This window comes from Delphinus delphis, chromosome 1, assembly GCF_949987515.2.
Source record: "Delphinus delphis chromosome 1, mDelDel1.2, whole genome shotgun sequence".
NCBI classification, from domain to species: domain Eukaryota; kingdom Metazoa; phylum Chordata; class Mammalia; order Artiodactyla; family Delphinidae; genus Delphinus; species Delphinus delphis.
This window is the reverse complement of record NC_082683.1, coordinates 34,935,814-34,959,835: the sequence shown is the minus strand read 5'-3', so window position 1 is coordinate 34,959,835 and position 24,022 is coordinate 34,935,814. Positions and strand designations below refer to the sequence as shown.

General features: G+C 41.7%; 1 protein-coding gene across 1 annotated transcript in view; it reads right to left on the bottom strand.

Moving 5' to 3' along the window:
* Window positions 1-24,022, bottom strand: part of CFAP57 (cilia and flagella associated protein 57) — a 77,239-nt gene that overhangs the window by 36,938 nt on the left and 16,279 nt on the right. The window contains exons 7-11 of the mRNA XM_060004392.1: window positions 14,978-15,117; window positions 14,023-14,188; window positions 13,209-13,322; window positions 4,075-4,287; window positions 2,616-2,789 (exon numbers count right to left, since the gene is read on the bottom strand). Coding sequence (XP_059860375.1) covers window positions 2,616-2,789; window positions 4,075-4,287; window positions 13,209-13,322; window positions 14,023-14,188; window positions 14,978-15,117 — 807 coding nt within the window. The remainder of the gene's footprint in view (window positions 1-2,615; window positions 2,790-4,074; window positions 4,288-13,208; window positions 13,323-14,022; window positions 14,189-14,977; window positions 15,118-24,022) is intronic.

The window sequence follows — 24,022 nt, the reverse complement described above, 5'->3', positions numbered from 1 at the left end:
TACAGCCTCCTGGGGAGGAAGACTCTATCTTAGAAAAGACATCAGACAAGAACCCTCACGGGCTTCTGGGAATGAATAAAAGAATAAGACTATGTATATGTTCTCTGTGGATTTGGAATCTTTAGAGTCAATTATTATGTACACTATATAAGAACTCTCAAAACTTAGCAGTAAAAAACCCCGATAATCCAACTAGAAAGTGGGCAAAAGACACAGAGACATTTCACTGGAGAAGTTATACAAATGGCAAATAAGCACATGAAAAGATGTTCAACATTACTAGCCATTAGGGAAATGTGAATTAAGACTATGATGAGATGTCACTATACACCCATTAGAACAGCTAAAATAAAAAATAGTGATAATACCAAATGCTGGCAATGATGCAGAGAAACTGGATCTCTCATGCATTGCTGGTAGGAATGGAAAACAGCTTGGTAGTTTCTTAAAAAACTAAATAAACACACTTGTAATATATGATCCAGCAACAGTATTCCTGGGCATTTACCCCAGAGAAATGAAAACATGTCAACATAAAAGCCAGTACATAATTGTTCATAGCAGTTTTATTTGTAATAGCCCAAAACTGGGGAAAAAAAAAATCAAATATCCCACAAGAGGTAGATGGTTAAACAAATCATGGTACATCCTTACCATGGAATTCTACTCAGCAAAAATGGAATAAAGTACTGATACATGAAATAATTTGCATGGAGCTCAGGGTATTATGCTAAGTGAAAAAAGCTCCTCTCGGGGCTTCCCTGGTGGTGCAGTGGTTGAGAGTCCGCCTGCCGATGCAGGGGACACGGGTTCGTGCCCCGGTCCGGGAGGATCCCACATGCCGCGGAGCAGCTAGGCTCGTGAGCCATGGCCGCTGGGCCTGCGCGTCCGGAGCCTGTGCTCCGCAACGGGAGAGGCCACAACAGTGAGAGGCCCGCGTACCGCAAAAAAAAAAAAAAGCTCCTCTCAAATGGTCACATACTGTATGATTATTTATATAAAATTCTCAAGATGTCAAAATTATAGAAATGGAAAGCAAATTAGTGGTTGCTGAGGACTAGGTATGGTGTTGGGTGACTATGAAGGGTAGCACGAGGAAGCTGCTGTGGCGCAGGAATAGTTCTGTGTCTTGCATGCAGTGGTGGTTACACACATTTATTCATCTATGTGCAAAAATGACACAGAACCCCACACATGACGTACCTGTGTCAATTCTCTGGTCTGACACTGTACAGTAGTTACATTAGATGTAACTATTGGGGGAAATTGGGTGAAGGGCACACAGGACCTTGATGCTATCTTACAAATTTCCTACGAATCTATAATTACTTCAAAATAAAAGGTGAAAAGTAAAGAATCAACTATGGAAACTGTCCTCTCACAGTCACCAATATGTGTCAAGAACCTTAAAAATGGCAATGCTCTTTCCCTCAGGATTCGCTCTCTGCCTAGGCATTTAGCCTTAGAAAATAATCAGAGATGCTCAGAGAAATCTATAGGCTAGGATATTCATAAGTTCATGATAATTTAAATGCCCAGTTGTAAGAGAAGAGTTAAATAAGTTACGTTCCATCATTGTGTTAGGATATTTGAATAGCTACTAAAATCATGCTTTTGAGGAATATTTAATCATACAAAAAATGCTTACAAGAGCATAAATTTAAAAAAAGCAGCCTACAAGAGCATACGTACAGTATGGTCTTAATTTATTTAAAGCATATGCACAAAAAAGTAGAAGAAAATGCATCACTATATTAATGATAATGCTATTATGAGGATTTTTATTCCTAAAATAAACATGTATTGCTTTTATAATCAGAAAAGTAAACATCTTATCCACAAAACTTAGTAGCTCTGAAGCAAAAGGGGGGAATATGTGATAGTAATTTACTTTGGACCCAAGACTCATGCTCAGTATAGGAATGTTCCAGTTTATAATGAAAAAGCCTTTCCTAGTAAAGATGGTGTCTGCAGGCAAGCCGGTATAGAGTTTGGGACATAATTCAAAACCTCAGGTGTTGGTACTGTTCAGTTGGGGATAAGAGAGGCGAGGAGGGAGAGAAAACATATTTTCCCAGTGCCTGTTCTTCAGGAGCCCATGTGTACATAGGCACTGCTTTTTTACAAGGGGGAATGGAAGGACAATTTACAAATGTGTGCTCATACTATGACCCCCAGGGACGGGTGGGGGCTCATCTCCTGGGCCATGACTCCTTTTAGTCCAGAGTGACTCTGTGGAGGGCGAGGAGACCTGTGAGCCTTTAGTAGCCAACACTCGGCAGCTGGGACATGAGGGCACTGGCTGTGGTCAGGGGGCCTATAACATCTCTCGAATGGCCCATAATTATGCAAAATGTTATGATGAACAATCTTGTACCTCAATCTTTAGGTGCATCTCTGATTACCTCCTAGAACAAATTCGTGGGAGTAGTTTAAACAAAGAGTATTAAGAGCCAATAAATGTTTATTGAACATTTGGCTGGAGGAATAAATAAAGGGAGAGAAAAGATGCTGGGAGATTGAAGGGATAAAGGTGGTATGTGGAGGGCAGGACCAGGTGGATCTATTGAGAGCTGGATCTGGGACTGGGCCCTAGGGGAGACGGTTGCCCTCACCTTGGTGATAGGACCGCAATGGGCCTGGTACTCGTTGAATTGTTTCTGCAGAGGCAGCGGGTACTTCATTGCACGAATGGTTCCCACCGAGGTGCCCACAAACAACATGTGCCCGGAATGGGAGGTGACGATGGCTGTGTAGGTTACGCCAAATGCTGACATCTCTCGAAGGACCTGGAACACAGCCAGCTCTGTTCAGGGTGAGGGGCTGAGCCGTGTACCCACTGTCCCCACGTCATTCTCCTCCTTGCTTCTAATAGCAACATTAGGGCAAGTTCTGGATTTTAAAATGTGTTTTTTCCATTTGTTTTAGCATCTGGCATACCGTCCAGCACATAAGGGGCACAAACTAAATACTTCTTGGCTGCGTGACCGATGAGTAAGCAGCTCAAGGAGTTAGGAATCATACTAAAAAAGGGAAACCTTCATAAAGCATGTGCCAAGCAGTGTTCTATGGCTTTTACAGGTTGTAACTCATCCAATCCTCACAAAAACCCTTTAAAGACGGTGAAACAGTCACAGAGATACTAGGGAAGTTGCCTCAACTCAACCACCTCTTAGGTAGCAGTCAGGCTCCCAGGACTATGCTCTTGACTGCTATTCTAACCATGTATCTCAAACTAAGAATGGGATGTGGATCATCAATTTATTTAGCAAACATTTATTAATGTCCATTATATACACAAAAAACTATTCTATCAGGGAATTCATTCATTACTTTTCTCTTTAATTCACTCATCAACCCACCCACCCATCTAGCCACCAAATATTTACTGAATGTGTGCTGTGGGCCATGCACTGTGCTAGCTAGTAGGGATACCAAGAGGTGTGAACCATGGCCCTGCCCTAAAGGAGCTTTGTCCTGGTGCAGCACTGTGGAAGCCACCACAGAGTCAGGACCAAGCTACTTGGGGGCACACTGGAGAGACACCCTACTCTCAGCTGGGCTTGTGGAGAAGGACACAGCCACAGTTGCAGGAAGTATCTTTGCTGAGCTCTTCTCTCCTCCCTCAACTATTTGGAGCCAACGTGCTAATTCTAAAATTTCAGAGTAGTTTGGGGATTTCCAAACAAATATGGTAGCAAGCTTAGGTGATAGCAATAACTAGAGTTCTGTTTTTACCCCACGAAAGCATGTGCAGATCAAGGGTTAGAGCACAGTTTAGAGATGCTGCTGACCTCCATCCCTGGAGGGTAGGAGAGAAGTTACAGACAGCAAGCAAAGTAGAAATGGAAAAGGGCCTCACAATTTAACCCAGTCAGTTGGACGCTGGGCAGGAAATTCCAGGAGTAACAATTACTGAGCTAACCCTATAGGAATGAGGAGCCAGGTGTTATCCCATGAAGAAGGGACGCTGTTCTCACAGGCCCCCTTTCCATCCCTTTCTGCTGTAAACACAGGAGGCTGTCTTCTGCAAATCAGGGCAGCAGCCCAGAGGAGGGACAGGGGCAGACTTACTGAAGAATCTGCTATCTCCTTGAGAGTCTGGTCTGATCCAACAGCAAAGATGATTTTGCCATCAGGGGAGATGGCAACACAGTTGTAACTGCAGGACTTGAGCACACATTCTGTCTCTCTCTTTCCTGTGGACAGATTCCATTCATATACAGCACCATCTGTGCCACAAGAAATCAGTTTGCTATCATCTGTATTCCATGCAATTGAACGAATCTATGGGGGATGAAGACATACCCAATTAGGAGTGTACACACACACACACACACACACACACACACACACACACACACGCCTTTCACGGAAAGGAGGATAACTTTTTAAAAAATTTTTTTAAATTATTATTTTTAACATCTTTATTGGAGTATAATTGCTTTACAATGGTATGTTAGTTTCTGCTGTATAACAAAGTGAATCAGTTATACATATACATATGTTCCCATATCTCTTCCCTCTTGCATCTCCCTCCCTCCCACCCTCCCTATCCCACCTCTCCAGGCGGTCACAAAGCACCGAGCTGATCTCCCTGTGCTATGCAGCTGCTTCCCACTAGCTATCTACCTTACATTTGGTAGTGTATATATGTCCATGCCTCTCTCTCGCTTTGTCACAGCTTACCCTTTCCCCTCCCCATATCCTTAAGTCCATTCTCTAGTAGGTCTGTATTCCTGTCTTACCCCTAGGTTCTTCATGACATTTTTTTTTCTTAAATTCCATATATATGTGTTAGCATACGGTATTTATCTTTCTCTTTCTGACTTACTTCACTCTGTATGACAGACTCTAGGTCTATCCACCTCATTACAAATAGCTCAATTTCATTTCTTTTTATGGCTGAGTAATATTCCATTGTATATATGTGCCACATCTTCTTTATCCATTCATCTGATGATGAACACTTGGGTTGTTTCCATCTCCGGGCTATTGTAAATAGAGCTACAATGAACATTTTGGTACATGACTCTTTTAGAATTATGGTTTTCTCAGGGTATATGCCCAGTAGTGGGATTGCTGGGTCATATGGTAGTTCTATTTGTAGTTTTTTAAGGAACCTCCATACTGTTCTCCACAGTGGCTGTATCAATTCACATTCCCACCAGCAGTGCAAGAGTGTTCCCTTTTCTCCATACCCTCTCCAGCATTTACTGTTTCTAGATTTTTTGATGATGGCCATTCTGACTGGTGTGAGATAATATCTCATTGTAGTTTTGATTTGCATTTCTCTAATGATTAATGATGTTGAGCATCCTTTCATGTGTTTGTTGGCAATCTGTATATCTTCTTTGGAGAAATGTCTGTTTAGGTCTTCTGCCCATTTTTGGATTGGGTTGTTTGCTTTGTTATTGAGCTGCATGAGCTGCTTATAAATTTTGGAGATTAATCCTTTGTCAGTTGCTTCATCTGTAAATATTTTCTCCCATTCTGAGGGTTGTCTTTTGGTCTTGTTTATGGTTTCCTTTGCTGTGCAAAAGCTTTGAAGTTTCATTAGGTCCCATTTGTTTATTTTTGTTTTTATTTCCATTTCCCTAGGAGGTGGGTCAAAAAGGACCTTGCTGTGATTTATGTCATAGAGTGTTCTGCCTATGTTTTCCTCTAAGAGTTTGATAGTTTCTGGCCTTACATTTAGGTCTTTAATCCATTTTGAGCTTATTTTTGTGTATGGTGTTAGGGAGTGTTCTTATCTCATTCTTTTACATGTACCTGTCCAGTTTTCCCAGCACCACTTATTGAAGAGGCTGTCCTTTCTCCACTGTATATTCCTGCCTCCTTTATCAAAGATAAGGTGACCATATGTGTGTGGGTTTATCTCTGGGCTTTCTATCCTGTTCCACTGATCTATCTTTCTGTTTTTGTGCCAGTACCAGTACTGTCTTGATTACTATAGCTTTATAGTATGTCTGAAGGAGGATAACTTCTTACATGTTCCACTAGACTGAGGCAGAATGTCCTTTCCTGGTACATGCCCTTCAGTAAACACTAATCATAGCTTTGTGGGAAAGTTAACATTCTATTTTCTCATATGCTTGCAAAATACTGAAGATGAAACATTCCCATTTCCATTTCACTTTATGAGTGTAAAGACGGAATCATAATAGCTCCTCTAACGCTACAATCAATCATTGCTATGTTTTACAAAACCTTTTTATTTTGAAATAATTATCGATTCACAGGGAGTTGCACAAATCGCACAGAGAGAGGGTTCTTCCAGATGGCAGAGTAAGTACCTCAGCTGACCTACCCCCTACACAATAAGGTAACTGTTAAAAACGATAAAAACAGTTATTTAAAGTCTTTGGAAATTGTCCTAAGGGCATGCAGCAAATGTAGAAACATTCGTTCAGGAAAATCTCCTCAATCTCAGTAGGAACAGAGACTGTGGCATATGAGCCATAATCGGCTCCTTTACCCTCTTCAGCTTCCAACACTTTACTCCTGTGTGCTCTGGGCAGGTGTGGCTCCCTTTCCCCCTGGATCTCAGTCTTTGGGGCTCCCTTTCCCCCTGGATCTCAGTCTTTGGGGCTCCCTTTCCCCCTGGATCTCAGTCTTTGGCTATGGTTTCACCCTGGGAAACCTGCTGGTGTTTCTTATCCCCACCTAGAAGCTCTATTCCAGGCAGGCGTGGCCAAGAAGACCTCATCTTCCTTCCCCCAGCCAATTCCCACCTGCTGGTGGAAGCCCTACTCCAAGTGCAGAAGCACGAGAGTACCGGTGCCCCGACTGCCCTGCCCCAGCTAACTCATAGGGTGAGGGTTCCGCACCATGATGGGGGAGCTGAAAAGATGAGGGATTCCACCCCCTTTCCACCTGCAAGTGCCACTCACGGACTAGGGATGTCACTCTTGGAAAAGAAGGTCCCTACCCCTGGCTCTGGTGCAGTGGAGCAGGGGTTCTTCCCAGAGGGAAGTCAGCCATAAGACAAAGAGCCCTACAGCTCTGCCTGAGGAGACTGACTTATTTGGAACAGAGCATGGAGAATTCCATCCACGGGCATCATCTAAATCAATGGAGATCTAGGTGGAGGGCGATTAAGAGAAGGCTGGTAACTCCTTGATATAAGCAAGATGGCAGAACAACAGAACTGTAATAGAGAGGACAAGGGAAAGAGACAGTCAGGAGAGCCCTTCTGGGATCATAGACAACTCTGGGGATCGGGAAGGCTGTATGTACGTGCAAGGCTGCACCCACTCAAGAGCAATCAGAGCAGGATATGGGGAACACTTGAAAGTATCTCCTAAGCTGCACAATGACTCATTATCACAGGGCGGAAGCATCACAGGCACAAGGGGTTTAAACACATCTGACCAAACACTAACTGAATACTAAGCTCCTGACCCAGGGGCATTTCCCAGGAAGTCAGGCTTAGAAATAAAACCATGCTTATATCTGGCAGCCTGGAAGGCTGTGTGCATGGCTAAGGCTGCACCCTCTCAGGTACAATCAGAGAGGGAATCTCCAAACTGCTAGTCTCTGGCTAAACGTGGAGCAAAAGCATAAACTCAATGAACTGTGACAGCAGCCTCCAAGCCAAACACAAATCCAACAGTAAACGGTGAAAATCTAACTGGCTAAGGGGCCTTAAGCACCACCTTAGGTCAACCCAGGGTCAAGCCCTAGGTAGCCAGGCTAAAAGATCAAAGTAGAAAAACATCCGAGCAGAGACATCCGAGGCTGCCCACTGTAGGAGAAAAAAAAGATTTCTCAGAATTAGTTCAGCCAAGTTGCTAAACAAAACAACCAAATAAAAACTTTCTAGCCTTTTCCCCTTTTCGTATTTGTAACTCCGTTCTCCAATAGAGAGAGACTGGCTCCCATGAACTCCAATGTGTTAATGGAGTTTCTCAAACTCCTTATAAGTAACAAACCTGCTGACCCACTGGTTACCTCTTTGGGTGTTCCCATGACTACAGTCCTGTCAGCCACATCTCAGTCCTAGCTCTACCATGTCTCGGTCCTAGCTCTACCATGTCTCAGTCCTAGCTCTACCTCTTAAATTGCATTTTCTAATTGTTTTCTACTATCATGTAAAAATGCACTTAAATATAGTTATTTCTAACAATATTCTTAGATTCACTAATTTTAATAGTTTATCTGCAAATTCTCTGAATTTTCAACATACCCGATTATGTCTGTGGTGATAGTTTTATTTCATCCTGTCCAACCTTCATGCCTTTTATTTTGCTATGGCCTGAATGTCTGTGTCTCTCGCTACCTCCTCACCCCAAAATTCATATTTTGAAATCCTGACCCTCAAAGATGATGGTATTAGGAGCTGGGGCCTTGGGGGGGTGATTAGGTCCTCAGTGCTTCCCTCATGAGCCCTTATAAAAGAGGCTCCAGAGAGCTAGCTCGCCCCTTCCACCATGTGAGGATACAAGAAGTCTGCAGCCGGGAAAGAGGGCCCTCTCCTGACCATGCTGGCACCTTGATCTTGGACTTCCCACACTCCAAATTGTGAGGAAAATTTTCTGTTGTTTATAAGCTATCTAGTCTATGCTATTTTGTTACGGCAGCCCCGTGGACTAATGCATAGTTCAGTTCCTTGCCTTATTGCACTGGATAGGACTCAGTAGAAGGCTCACAGAAGGCATCAGGTTTTGTCCTCTATCTCAAAGGGAATGCTTTCATAATTTCATAATCAAGTGTGCTGTTTGTTGTAGGTTTTCTGTGTCTTTATTTTTCTCCAGGCTGCACTTTTTTTTTTTTTTACTATTTATTTATTTATTTGGTTGCACTGGGTCTTAGTTGTGGCAGGTGGGCTCCTTAGTTGCAGCACGTGGGCTCTTTGGTTGCAGAAGGCAGGCTCCTTAGTTGTGGCTTGCCGGCTACTTAGTTGTGGCCTGCAGGCTCCTTAGTTGTGGCATGTGAACTCTTAGTTGTGGCATGCATGTGGGATCTAGTTCCCTGACCGGGGATCAAACCCAGGCCCCCTGCATTGGGAGCGCAGAGTATTACCCATTGCGCCACAAGGGAAGTCCCTGTAAATGTCTTATATAAGATTTTTAGGGACTTCCCTGGTGGTCCAGTGGTTGAGAATCTGCCTTTCAATGCAGGGGACATGGCTCGAACCCTGGTCAGGGAACTAATATCCCACATGCCTCAGGGCAAAAAGCCTGCGCTCTCTAGAGCCCACGTGCCACAACTAGAGAGCCTGTGTGCCGCTACTGAGCCTGTGAACTCTGAAGCCCACACGCCACAACTAGAGAGAAGCCTGCACGCCACAACAAAGAGCCCGCATGCTGCAACGAAGATCCGCGTGCCACAGCTAAAGACCTGGTGCAGCCAAATAAAATATTTTTTAAAAGTACCTAAATTTTTTTTATAATATAATAAGTTCCCCATTATTTTTAGTTTCTTTTTTAAAATCATGAATGCATGTTAATGGTATAGATTTTTATTATATCTGGATTTATAGAGATAAGCATATGCTTTTTTATCCTTACTATGTTAATGTGGTATTCACTAATTGATTTCAAAATCTAAAATAACTTTGCATTCCTGGAATAAATCAACATGGTCATGCTGTATTTTCCTTTTAATATATTGCTTGATTGGTTTGATAATAATTTAGGTAGGACTTTTTATGTTCATACAAAAGACTGGCTTATTGTTTTCCTTTCTTGTGATGTCTTTGACAGGTATCACAATTATGCTGACCTCCTAGAACAATGTTGGAAGTATTTGCTTTTTTTTTTTTTAATTCTCTAGAAGAGTTTTTTCAAGATTAGTGTCATGTTTTCCTTAAAACTTGATATACTTCTCCAGTGATAGTTTTCTTTGTCAGAAGGTTTTAAATTACAGATTCAATTTTTCTAGGAATTTGTCAGTTCGTCTATGTATTCACATTTACTTGCATAAAGTTGTTCATAATATCTTCTTATGATCTTTTTTAATGTCTATAGGACCTGTACTGATATCCCCTTTTCATTCCTCACATTGGTTACTTATATCTTCTCTCTATCTTCTTTTCCCCTTAATCAGCTATGCTAAAGGTTTGTTCATTTTGAGTTTTCAAAAAATCAAGTTTTGTCATGTACCACAATGTTCATTGCAGGTCTATTTACAATAGTCAGGACATGGAAGCAACCTAAGTGTCCAATGACAGATGAATGGATAAAGAAGATGTGGCACATATATACAATGGAATATTACTCAGCCATAAAAAGAAACAAAATTGAGTTAGTTGTAGTGAGGTAGATGGACCTAGAGTCTGTCATACAGAGTGAAGTAAGTCAGAAAGAGAAAAACAAATACTGTATGCTAACACATATATATGGAATCTAAAAAAAAAAAAAAGGTTCTGAAGAACGTAGGGGCAGGACAGGCATAAAAACTCAGACATAGAGAATGGACTTGAGGACATGGGGAGGGGGAAGGGTAAGCTGGGAAGAAGTGAGAGTGGCATGGACATATATATACTACCAAATGTAAAATAGATAGCTAGTGGGAAGCAGCCGTATAGCACAGGGAGATCAGCTCAGTGCTCTCTGACCACCTAGAGGGGTGGAATAGGGAGGGTGGGAGGGGAGACGCAAAAGGGAGGGGATATGGGGATGTATGTATATGTATAGGTGATTCACTTTGTTATACAGCAGAAACTAACACACCATTGTAAAGCAATTATACTCCAATAAAGATGTTAAAAAGATAAAAATTTTTAAAAAAATCAAGTTTTGGCTTTGATGATCTTCTATTGTGTGAACGTTCTCTGTTTCATTAACTCCTGCTCTTATCCTGATGATGTCCTTTCTTTTGTTTTCTTTGAATTAATTTGCTGTTCTATTTCTAATTTATTGAGCTGGATGGTTATATCACTGATTTTCATCTTTTTCACTTTTCCCATACATGTATTTAATGTCATGAATTTCCCTGTATGCATGGCTTTAGCTGCATGCTCCATCTATATTTTCTTTTGTTTTTGTTTTTTCTTGCAGTATCACACATGTAAGCGTAACATATATCCCTGGTTGGAGACAAGTGTTATAAATTCTTGTAAAGTGATGAAACATGGCTGCTCTCCTGGGTTGGTGAGGCAGGGCCTCCTATGGGGGTGTGCATGGTCCTGGAAAGAGCATCACATTCACCTGGTGTGCTTTCCTCCGCATCTCCACAGTCACACTGTTGGAGCTGAGGAAACGCAGCAACTCTCAGTACTGCTTGTGCTTAACAGCACTTTTGCTTGTGACCTGTTAATTGCTAAACTCAGTGGTCACTTTTTAGTATTCACAGCCCACTCTCTGACATTTAATACCACTGACTACTTTATCCTTTTGGAAACCAGTTCCCTGGCTTCTTTGATACAATTCCTCGATTCCAGGTTCTCTTTGTACTTCATTTGCAGTCTCTCTCTTCTTTACCAGTCCCTTGGTCACTCATCTCCTGCCCAAGATCTCAGATTCCGCATGAGCCCTTGGTGATCTAATCTATGCCTCTGACTTCTACTGACTACCACCTAATCCCCTGAATTGGAATTTTTAGCCTTGACTTCTTTCTGACCTCTGCACTCATATATCACACTCCTGGACACATCAAACATAACGTGTCCAAAATGGAGCTTAATATCTTTTTTCTCTCTGTCCCTACTACTAAAGCCATGGCTTAGTTCCTAGCTCCTTTTTCACCCTCATTTCCTAGCTGATCTCCTTCACTCCAACTTCCCTCCCCTCTAATCCATCCTCAGTACTGTTTGGAGAATTATCTTTCTGATACCATTACTTCCTTTCTTAAATCCTTCCGATTGTTTCTCATCACCTACAGACTAATGTTCAATTCCTTGGCATGGCGTACACACTCCATGGTGCAGCAGACTTCTCCAGCTCCTCCTTCTATCACTCCTTAAATGTGTCCTATAAACCACAAACCACCATCCTATTCTATACTCCCATTCCTGCATCTACAACACATCCTGCTGCTTAGAATGCTTTTCTTTTCCCATTGCTTGTTCTCTCCAAATTCATCTGCTGACTTCTTACTCTTTCAATCTTTAGTCTCTCCCTTTTCTGCATGCTCCATATCTACTTTATCTTTAGGAACTACTGGTTTTCCTTCCTAAATATCTTTTGAATCCATCCACTTCTTCCTATTGGTACCACCTCCATCCTGGTCTAAAATACTAATCATTTATCATGTAGATAACAATCTCCTTACCATTTCCACTCTCGTCCTTTTCAATACAATCTTCATTCTGCAGCCAAAGTAATGTTTTAAAATGCAAATATGGTCATATCATTTCTTGTCCTAAAACTCTTCAATGATTTCATGAACAGGAAGGATAAAGTATAAAATCCTTAAAAGGCCTACAAGGTTCCATGAACAAGGTTCCATGAACTTGGGTCGCTGCTAACCTCACCAATCTCAGTTTCATTCCTGATACCTATGCTTCAGTCTCACAGACGGTTCCTCCTATACCCTTAGAAATCTCCCATCTCAGGGTCTTTGTTTATTTATTTATTTTTGGCTGCTTTGAGTCTTTGTTGCTGAACATTGGCTTTTCTCTGGCTGCAGTGAGAGGAGGCTACTGTTGGTTGCGGTGCGTGGGCTTCTCATTGTGGTGGCTTCTCTTGTTGCGGAGCATGGGCTCTAGGCACACAGGCTCAGTAGTTGTGGTGTGCGGGCTTCAGTAGTTGTGGCACGTGGGCTCAGTAGTTGTGGCTCACGGCCTCTAGAGCACAGGCTCAGTAGCTGTGGCACATGGGCTTAGTTGCACTGCGGCATTTGGGATCTTCCTGGACCAGGGCTTGAACCTGTGTCCCCTGCATTGGCAGGCGGATTCTTAACACTGTGCCACCAGGGAAGCCCAGGGTCTTTGGATCTCTATCTGCAATGATTTTCCCCACCAGCTCTGTCTGATTAATTCCGAGCCACTCCTTAGGACCAAGCCTTCGTGAACATCCCAATTTCCCTCATGATGCCCACTCCTCACCACTTCCTCTCATAACAACCCATATTTTTCTTTCACTGAGTTTACTACAGTTAGTACTTAAATCTGTCTGTGCATTTGTTTTATTGTCATTTCCCCCAACTAGACAGGGACCTTCGAGGGAAAGGAATCACTTCTCTTTTGTTCACTTATACCCCATTGGCTAGCATGATGCTTGGCTCTGAGTCCTTGTTTCCTTGGACACTGTCCACTCACTTACCTTCCCTGTGTGTCCTTTCAGATTCGAGATGTTCTCCAGGCTGGTGGCGGAAAAAATGTGAATCACATTCCCATTGACTGCAGCAAACAGGTGACCTCCATTGCTAAAGCAACACTACCAGGAAATACAGGAAGAGAGCAAGAATGAAAGACAGTAGTCTATCTGAAGGTTACAGTTGAGTTCAGGGTGAAACCATACGTAGGATTGGGAATCAGGGGAAGGTGCAAATAGGACTGAGAAGTGCTGACATCTTCACTTTCACTATTCCTGTAGCTCATATTGGCCAAGATGCTGACCCTACCATGTGCACGAATCATGAAGGTGCTTGGGTCAGAGAATAGAACACTCATTTTGTCTGCAGAAGAAGTTTCAGAACAGGGGAGCAATTCCTCAAATCACTGTCTTGATTCCACAAGTCATCTCAGGGGGAAATCTGATGGGCTATTGTCTCTCCCTGTTGCTCATTTTCCCTGGCGCCTCCCAATCGCCAAACTCGCCTTCCCAGCTGTGACTCCGATTCTGTGATAACTTTCTTTTTAATGCTTTTAAAACATATATGACTCCACAGCCACAGAGTGGACTGATCACAGGTGAGATCTCACATGGTTTGGTTCAGTGATATATTTTGGTGGGCATAAAAGAAAGAGGATAGAACCAACATACTCAATAAGTTTGGTGGGAGAAATGGATTTCTTTTTAAGCCACCAGCATTCTCTAAGACAGTCTTCGGTCCTACCTCCCCAGTTGTGCTAGTTCTTGATATTTCAACTCTGGCTTTCTAAGAAACTGGACCTTTATCTCCGGTAGTTCTTACCTCTTTGCACCCTCTGACAGAGTATTCTTTGAAAGAACGTATATCATCAATGAGTAGGTTCATAAGGCGTAGTTTGTCAGCAAACCCTACTACAACGTAGTGTCCAGACGGGTGAAGGCTGATTGCATAAGCTTCTTCTTGGTATTCCTTAAATAGTTCCTGGGTGCTGTGAAAAAGATAAGTTATTGAATATAAGTCTAGCCCACTGAGTCCCTCAAGTCCTCCATTGTATCTGGTACATATTTTTATCCTAGCGTTTGAGATACTTTATTACTTGCAATTATTGGTGCCTCTTTTTCTAGGTTTTGGTTACTTGAGGGTGGTGTCCAGCAATGAGTATGGCAAGTAAAGGGACTGAATACGGCATTGTCTAGACATGTTGAAGGCACAGCTCCATTTAGATTTCTAAATCAGAAGTATTGCACAATTTTTTTTCCAGCAGCCCCAGCAGCTATATACAAGAGCAAAGAAGTTACGTCATGGGGCCAATCTAGGCTGGAGATTCTCAAGGAAGCTGTGCCAGGAGGATAAAATCACTGGGAGCTGAAGGTGGTTGGGGCAGTGATCTGGATTCAAAGGGCGAATCAATGGTCTGGAGAGCTCCGTGGGGCAAAAAGCAGGTCTAGTGGGGGTGAGGGGATAGGAAAGCTAGGAGGACACAGGAGGGTATGTAAGGACGGGAGATATTGGGATGTTTCTTTATGTCCCACGTGCCAAGCATGGTGTCTGGCACGTAGCAAGCACTGAATAAAGTATAAAGTGATTTTCTAGCTCATGCAAGAGTGAAAAGTAAAGAGAATAAGGTAGTATGACTGACTTGATTAAAAAAAAAAACTTTTCCAACTGAAAGCTTCTAAGTAATTAAAATTTCAAACCTCTAATTAAAATAATTCGCATGGAAAATTTAACAACTGAAATCGTGCATATCACAGTAGCAAAGCCTTTCACTCCTTACTTTGATTCGTAATTCCAGATGCGAACAGACCGGTCCACAGAGCAGGTGGCAATGAGGGGTTTGCGGATGCAAGTAGCTAGACCAGTGATGGATGCTGAGTGCAACGGGTACATCAGATACTCAAAGTGGGCAGGCTCCCCCTGGAGAAATCACACAGAATGAGATGGGGCAGAGGAAGGAAAAGGCTGGTAATGCACTCCAGCTCTCATCACTACTTATGGACGTTAATTAGCCCAGATGCACAGAAATCAGGCTGTGGGCAAACTGCTTTAACATTATGCATATTTTCCTATACCATTATTATTTTAAAACATCATTTTAATGGCAATAAAGTATTTTATTCTATGAATATACCAGAATTTAATTTATCTATCCTTCTACTATAGGAATATTTAAGTGGTCTCTGATTTTTGTTAGTTAGGGGTAACACTAGACTAAATATTCTTACATGTAACTCTGTGTTCCTCTCTGATTACTTCCTTAGATACTGCAGGGTAAGTGCCTGACATTAAGCTTTTGAGTCTCAAGGCATCTATTTCAAAGGACATCCATCTTGAATAAACATATTGCCAGTTGTATGAAACAGCCACCAGCCAAATAATCTGCCAAAGAATTAAGCCGTCCCCACCCTTGAAGACCCCTTTTGCAGAAAGTCCTGGATAACTTAAATAACTGACTTCTTGAGTGACCCCACTTTTCTCTTCCTGTGGCCTAATTCTCACTCTCGTGGCTAAATGACCATTAAATCAATAGTGAACTCGCAAAACCCTAGACACCCCACCTTCAAACCTTAATAAATGCAGAGCCCCAGGTCCACCTCTCTCTTTAACCATGTCCTCACTGTGTGGCCCTTGGGCTTGCTCTGTACCCTCCAGGACCTGTGAGTAAGAAATCTTGTTCCTCAAAGTTCCCTGATGGTTTTTGATGAAGTACATCCCACAATCACAATAAGAACCAAAGGGCCAGTCAGGCCACAGCATTGGCCCTGGTTGGGGGAGTGTATGTGGGGCCTTTGCTAGGAGTAATACAGCCCCTGGGTAGTGCCTCCGGCATTCCTAGCTGATGGCATCACCACCAATAGGTTGGGACCCACACAACAGATGTATTTCTAGAAGTGGAATACAGGGCAAAATGGTGTGAATGATTTTCAAGATCTTAATGAGAACTCCCAAATTTCTCTGCAGAGAGACTATGTTACTCCACAAGCAGCAGCAAGGAGAGTTGGGTGAATGATTTTAAGTTAAAATTTATCCTAGTGCACTGCTTGTGTAGATTCCAGGTGTCTGTCATCAGAGACATTACACCTGGGACACCTGAATGAGGCGTGATGACTGGGGAGTTTAATGAGGTGTACATTGTTCACAAGCCAAGGCAAAGGCTGAGCTGGCAATCCCCTCAAATTCAGACGCTTCCCTTCTCTACTGTGGCAGAAAGAGGTGCTGGGCTGGGGTGGGGGTAGGCACAGATTATTCCCATTCTTCTCCATCTGCTTCCCCTTCTTTCTCCAATATCTTCAATCTTGCTGTCTCTACTAGCACATTTCTACTAGCTTTTTTTTTTTTTTTCCCCCTGAAGGATGAGCAAGAACTAATGTGGGGAAGGGGACAATATAAGAGTGCCCCAGGCAGAGGTAGGAGCATACTGAAGCCTTGTGGCAGAGGGAACATGCAGACTCATGGTGATCAGAAAGGCCTGTCCTATCAGGTGGAATGATGGGATGGGGCTGCGGAGGGCAGCCTGGGCCAGACATTGCCCAGCCCTGTGCACCCAGTTCAGTTCTTCTCAGAGCACCAGGAAACCCATGAAGGAACGCAGCTGTGATGACGGTGGAGGTGGTGGAGGATGTGTATTTTGTGATAACCACATCTGGGATTTGAAAAGATCACTCTGGCAGCCAAACAGAATATAATTCAGGGGCTGGAGGGCAGAGTGTACATGCAGAGACAAGCAGGAAACTGTTCCAGCCTGGGAGAGAGAGTGGAAACACTCCCTTCCACAGAAGGTCCCACTCTCTGGTCTAGTTCTCTCCTCCCCACACAGCCTTCCTTCTGAGAGGCCCTGCCCACCAGCAGGGAGAGAAGCTCTATGCAATGAGCTCACCCCTCTACACAGAGAAAGTGGACAGACTGGAGATCCAGCCATCAAATTAGTCCTTTCTGAGTCCTTGTGAATGAAGTGTCCCCAGGTGAAATGATAAAAATGTCTTAGTTTGGGGTATACAACATAATGACTTATATATTAGCCGACAAACTTTTAAGTACACTCAAATTCCTGTTATGTTAAAACAAAAGCAATTCTCTCTTTTCTGCCATGTCTCTGCACCTCATTGTATGAGGCCAGTATTACCTGGATACCAGAAGCAGATAAAGGCATCACAAGAAAACTGCAGAGCAACATCCATTATGAATGTAATTTATTTTTGAATTTTATTTTATTTTTTTATACAGCAGGTTCTTATTAGTTATCCATTTTATGCATATTAGTGTATACATGTCAATCCCAATCTCCCAATTCATCCCACCAGCACCCCCCGCCCCCCACCACTTTCCCTCCTTGGTGTCCATATGTTTGTTCTCTACATCTGTGTCTCAATTTCTGCCCTGCAAACAGGTTTATCTATACCATTTTTCTAGGTTCCACATATATGTGTTAATATACGATATTTGTTTTTCTGATTTACTTCACTCTGTATGACAGTCTCTAGATCCACCCACATCTGTACAAATGACCCAATTTTGTTCCTTTTTATGGCTGAGTAATATTGCATTGTATATATGTACCACATCTTCTTTATCTATTCGTCTGTTGATGGGCATTTAGGTTGCTTCCATGTCCTGGCTATTGTAAATACTGCTGCAATGAACATTGGGGTGCATGTGTCTTTTTGAATTATGGTTTTCTCTGGGTATATGCCCAGTAGTGGGATTGCTGGGTCATATGGTAATTCTATTTTTAGTTTTTTAAGGAACCTCCATACTGTTCTCCGTAGTGGCTGTATCAATTTACATTCCCACCAACAATGCAAGACGGTTCCCTGTTCTCCACATCCTCTCCAGCATTTGTTGTTTGTGATTTTCTGATGATGCCCAATCCAACTGGTGTGAGGTGATACCTCATTGTAGTTTTGATTTGCATTTCTCTAATAATTAGTGATGTTGAGCATCTTTTCATGAGCTTCTCGGTCATCTGTATGTCTTCTTTGGAGAAATGTCTATTTAGGTCTATTCTGCCCATTTTTGGATTGGGTTGTTTGTTTTTTCAATATTGAGCTTCATGAGCTATTTATATATTTTGGAGGTTAATCCTTTGTCTATTGATTTGTTGGCAAATATTTTCTCCCATTCTGAGGGTTGTCTTTTCGTCTTGTTTGTAGTTTCCTTTGCTGTGCAAAAACTTTTAAGTTTCATTAGATCCCATTTGTTTATTTTTGTTTTTACTTCCATTACTCGAGGAGGTGGATCAAAAAAATCTTGATTTATGTCAATCACAAAAATGTGATTTATGTCAAAACGTGTTCTTCCTATGTTTTCCTCGAAAAGTTTTATATGTCTGGCCTTACATTTAGGTCTCTAATCCAATTTGAGTTTATTTTTGTGTATGGTGTTAGGGAGTGTTCTAATTTCATTCTTTTACATGTAGCTGTCCAGTTTTCCCAGCACCATTTATTGAAGACACCGTCTTTTCTCCATTGTATATCCTCGCCTCCTTTGTCATAGATTAGTTGACCATGGGTGTGTGGGTTTATCTCTGGGCTTTGTATACTGTTCCATTGATCTATATTTCTGTTTTTGTGCCAGTACCATACTGTCTTGATTACTGTAGCTTTGTAGTATAGCCTGAAGTCAGGGAGTTTGATTCCTCCAGCACTGTTTTTTTCCCTCAAGAGTGCTTTGGCTATTCGGGGTCTTTTTTGTCTCCATACAAATTTTAAGATTTTTTGTTCTAGTTCTGTAAAAAATGCCATTGGTAATTTGATAGGGATTGCATTGAATCTGTAGATTGCTTTGGGTAGTATAGTCATTTTCACAATATTGATTCTTCCAATCAAAGAACATGGTATATCTCTCCATCTGTTGGTATCATCTTTAATTTCTTTCACCAGTGTCTTATAGTTTTCTGCATACAGTTCTTTTGTCTCCCTAGGTAGGTTTATTCCTAGGTATTTTATTCTTTTTGTTGCAATGGTAAATGGGAGTGTTTCCTTAATTTATTTTTCATCATTAGTTTATAGGAATGCAAGAGATTTCTGTGCATTAATTTTGCATCCGGTAACTTTACCAAATTCATTGGTCAGCTCTAGTAGTTTTCTGGTGGCACCTTTAGGATTCTCTACATATAGTATCATGTCACCTGCAAACAGTGACAGTATTACTTCTTCTTTTCCAATTTGGATTCTTTTTATTTCTTTTCTTCTCTGATTGCCGTGGCTAGGACTTCCAAAACTATGTTGAATAATAGCAGTGAGAGTGGACATCCTTGTCTTGTTCCTGATCTTAGAGGAAATGCTTTCAGTTTTTCACCACTGAGAATGATGTTTGCTGTGGGTTTGTCATATGTGGCCTTTATTATGTTGAGGTAGGTTCCCTCTATGACCACTTTCTTGAGAGTTTTTATCATAACTGGGTGTTGAATTTTGTCTAAAGCTTTCTCTGCATCTATTGAGATGATCATATGGTTTTTATTCTTCAATTTGTTAATATGGTGTATCACATTGATTGATTTGCATATATTGAAGAATCCTTGCATCCCTGGGATAAACCCCACTTGATCATGGTGTATGATCCTTTTAATGTGTTGTTGGATTCTGTTTGCTAGTATTTTGTTGAGGATTTTTGCATCTATGTTTATCAGTGATATTGGTCTGTAATTTTCTTTTTTTGTAGTATCTTTGTCTGGTTTTGTTATCAGCCTGATTGTAGCCTCATAGAATGAGTTTGGGAGTATTCCTTCCTCTGCAATTTTTTGGAAGAGTTTGAGAAGGATGGGTGTTAGCTCTTCTATAAATGTTTGATAGAATTCACCTGTGAAGCCATCTGGTCCTGAACTTTTGTTTGTTGGAAGATTTTTAATCACAGTTTCAATTTCATTACTTGTGATTGGTCTGTTCACATTTTCTATTTCTTCCTGTTTCAGTCTCAGAAGGTTATAACTTTCAAAGAATTTGTCCATGTCTTCCAGGTTGTCCATTTTATTGGCATAGAGTTGCTTGTAGTAGTTTCTTAGGATGCTTTGTATTTCTGCAGTGTCTGTTGTAACTTCTCCTTTTTCATTTCGAATTTTATTGATTTGAGTCCTCTTCCTCTTTTTTGGATGAGTCTGGCTGATGGTTTTTCAATTTTGTTTATCTTCTCAAAAACCAACTTTTAGTTTTATTGATCTTTGCTATTGTTTTCTTTGTTTCTATTTCATGTATTTCTGCTCTGATCTTTATGATTTCTTTCCTTCTACTAATTTCGGGTTTTGTTTGTTCTTCTTTCTCTAGCTCCTTTAGGTGTAAGGTTAGATTGTTTATTTGAGATGTTTGTTGTATCCTGAGGTAGGATTGTATTGCTATAAACCTCCCTCTTAGAACTGCTTTTGCTGCATCCCATAGGTTTTGGATCACGTGTTTTCATTGTCATTTGTCTCTAGGTATTTTTTGATTTCCTCTGATTTCTTCAGTGATCTCTTGGTTATTTACTAACGTACTGTTTAGCCTCCATGTGTTTGTGTTTTTTATGTTTTTTTCCCCTGTAATTGATTTCTAATCTCATAGCATTGTGGTCAGAAAAGATGTTTGATATGATTTCAATTTTCTTAAATTTACTGAGGCTTGATTTGTGTCCCAAGATATGATCTACCCTGGAGAATGTTCCATTCGCACTTGAGAAGAAAGTATAATCTGCTGTTTTTGGAAGGAATGTCCTATAAATATCAATTAAATCTCTCTGGTCTGTTGTGTCATTTAAAGCTTGAGTTTCCTTATTAATTTTCTGTTTGGATGATCTATCCATTGGGGTAAGTGAGGTGTTAAAAGTCCCCCACTATTATTGTGTTACTGTCGATTTCTTCTTTTATAGCTGTTAGCAGTTGCCTTATGTATTGAGGTGCTCCTATGTTGCGTGCATATATATTTATAATTGTTATATCTTCCTCTTGGATTGATCCCTTGATCATTATGTAGTGTCCTTCCTTGTCTCTTGTAACATTCTTTATTTGAAAGTCTATTTTGTCTTATATGAGTATTGCTACTCCAGCTTTCTTTTGATTTCCATTTGCATGGAATATCTTTTTCATTCCCCTCACTTTCAGTCTCTGTGTGTCCCTAGGTCTGAAGTGGGTCTCTTGTAGACAGCATATAGATGGGTCTTGTTTTTGTATCCATTCAGTAAGCCTGTCTCTTTTGGTTGGAGCATTTAATCCATACATGTTTAAGGTAATTATTGATATGTATGTTCCTATGACCATTTTCTTAATTGTTTTGGGTTTGTTTTTGTAGGTCCTTTTCTTCTCTTGTGTTTCCCACTTAGAGAAGTTCCTTTAGCATTTGTTGTAGAACTGGTTTGGTGGTGCTGAATTCTCTTAGCTTTTGCTTGTCTGTAAAGCTTTTGATTTCTCCATAGAATCTGAATGAGATCCTTGCCGGCTAGAGTAGTCTTGGTTGTAGGTTCTTCCCTTTCATCAGTTTAAATATGTCATGCCACTACCTTCTGGCTTGTAGAGTTTCTGCTGAGAAATCAGCTGTTAACCTTATGGGAGTTCCCTTGTATGTTATTTGTCATTTTTCCCTTGCTGCTTTCAACAATTTTTCTCTCTTTACTTTTTGCCAGTTTGATTACTATGTGTCTCGGCATGTTTCTCCTTGGGTTTATCCTGTATGGGGCTCTCTGCACTTCCTGGACTTGGGTGGCTATTTCCTTTCCCATGTTAGGGAATTTTTTAACTATAATTTTTTAACTATAATCTTGGGTCCTTTCTCTCTCTCTTCTCTTTCTGGGACCTCTATTAATGTGAATGTTGTTGCCTTTAATGTCCCAGAGGTCTCTTAGGCTGTCTTCATTTCTTTTCATTCTTTTTTCTTTAGTCTGTACCACAGCAGTGAATTCCACCCTTCTGTCTTCCAGGTCACTTATCCGTTCTTCTGCCTCAGTTAGTCTGCTATTGATTCCTTCTATTGTAGTTTTCATTTCAGTTATTGTATTGTTCATCTCTGTTTGTTTGTTCTTTAATTCTTCTAGGTCTTTGTTAAACATTTCTTGCATCTTCTTGATCTTTGCCTCCATTCTTTTTCTGAGGTCCTGGATCGTCTTCACTATCATTATTCTGAATTCTTTTTCCGGAAAGTTGACTATCTCCACTTCATTTAGTTGTTTTTCTGGGGTTTTATCTTGTTCCTTCATCTGGTACATAGCTCTCTGCCTTTTCATTTTGTCTATCTTTCTGTGAATGTGGTTTTTGTTCTACAGGCTGCAGGATTGTAGCTCTTCTTGCTTCTGCTGTCTGCCTTCTGGTGGGTGAGGCTATCTAAGAGGATTATGCCAGTTTCCTCATGGAAGGGACTGGTGGTGGGTAGAGCTGGCTGTTGCTCTGGTGGGTAGAGCACAGTAGAACTTTAATCCACTTGTCTGCTGTTGGGTGGGGCTGCGTTCCCTCTCTGTTGGTTGTTTGGCCTGAGGCGACCCAACACTGGAGCCTACCCAGGCTCTTTGGTGGGGCTGATGGCGGACTCTGGGAGGGCTCACAACAAGGAGTACTTCCCAGAACTTCTGCTGTCAGTGTCCTTGTCCTCACCGTGAGACAGAGCCACCCCCTGCCTCTGCAGGAGACCCTCCAACACTAGCAGGTAGGTCTGATTCAGTCTCCTATGGGGTCACGGCTCCTTCCCGTGGGTTCCGATGCACACACTCCTTTGTGTGTGCCCTCCAAGAGTGGAGTCTCTGTTTCCCCCAGTCCTGTTGAAATCCTGCAATCAAATCCTGCTAGCCTTCGAACTCTGATTCTCTAGGAATTCCTCCTCCAGCTGCCAGACCCTCAGGTTGGGAAGCCTGATGTGTGGCTCAGAACCTTCACTCCAGTAGGTGGAGTTCTGTGGTATAAGTGTTCTCCAGTTTGTGAGTCACCCACCCAGCAGTTATGGGATTTGATTTTATTGTGATTGCACCCCTCCTACCATCTCATTGCAGCTTCTCCTTTGTCTTTGGATGTGGGGTATCTTTTTTGGTGTGTTCCAGTGTCTTCCTGTTGATGATTGTTCAGCAGTCAGTTGTGATTCCGGTGCTCTTGCAGGAGGGAGTGAGCGTAATTTGAAAATCAGATAAGAACAAATGTTGGTAAAAACAGAGAGAAATGAGAACACTCGTACACAGCTGATAGGAATATAAATGGTGCAGCACCTTGGAAAACTATCTGGCAGTTCCTTAAATGTTTAAATATTGAGTTACTACGTGACCCAGGAATTCCACTCCTAGGTATACACCCAGAAGGATAAAAACATATGTCTACAGAAAAACTTGTACACAGATGTTTATAGCAGCAGTATTTATAATATCTAAAAGTTAGAAACAGCCCAAATGTTCATCAACTGATGATTAGACCAACAAAAGTGGTACAGCCATGCAATGGAATATTATTTGGACATGAAAAGGAATGGAGTACAAGGGACTTCCCTGGTGGTCCAGTGGTAAAGAATCTGCCTTCCAATACAGGGGACGCAGGTACAATCCCTGATTGGGGACCTAAGATTCCACATGCTGTGAAGCAACTAAGCCCATGCGTTGCAACTACTGAGCTCATGCACCTCAAGGAGAGAGCCCACGTGCCGCAGACTGTAGTGCCCACGCGCCCTGGAGCCTGCACGACACAATTAGAGAGGGAAAACCCAAATGCCACAACTAGAGAAAAGCCCGAGCGCCGCAACAAAAGATCCTGCATACCAAGCACCACAACGAAAGATACTGCATGCCTCAACGACCCGACGCAGACAAAAATAAAAAAGGAGTGGAGTACTGATACATGCTACCACATGGATGAAACTTAAAAACATTGTGCTAAGTGAAAGAAGCCAGT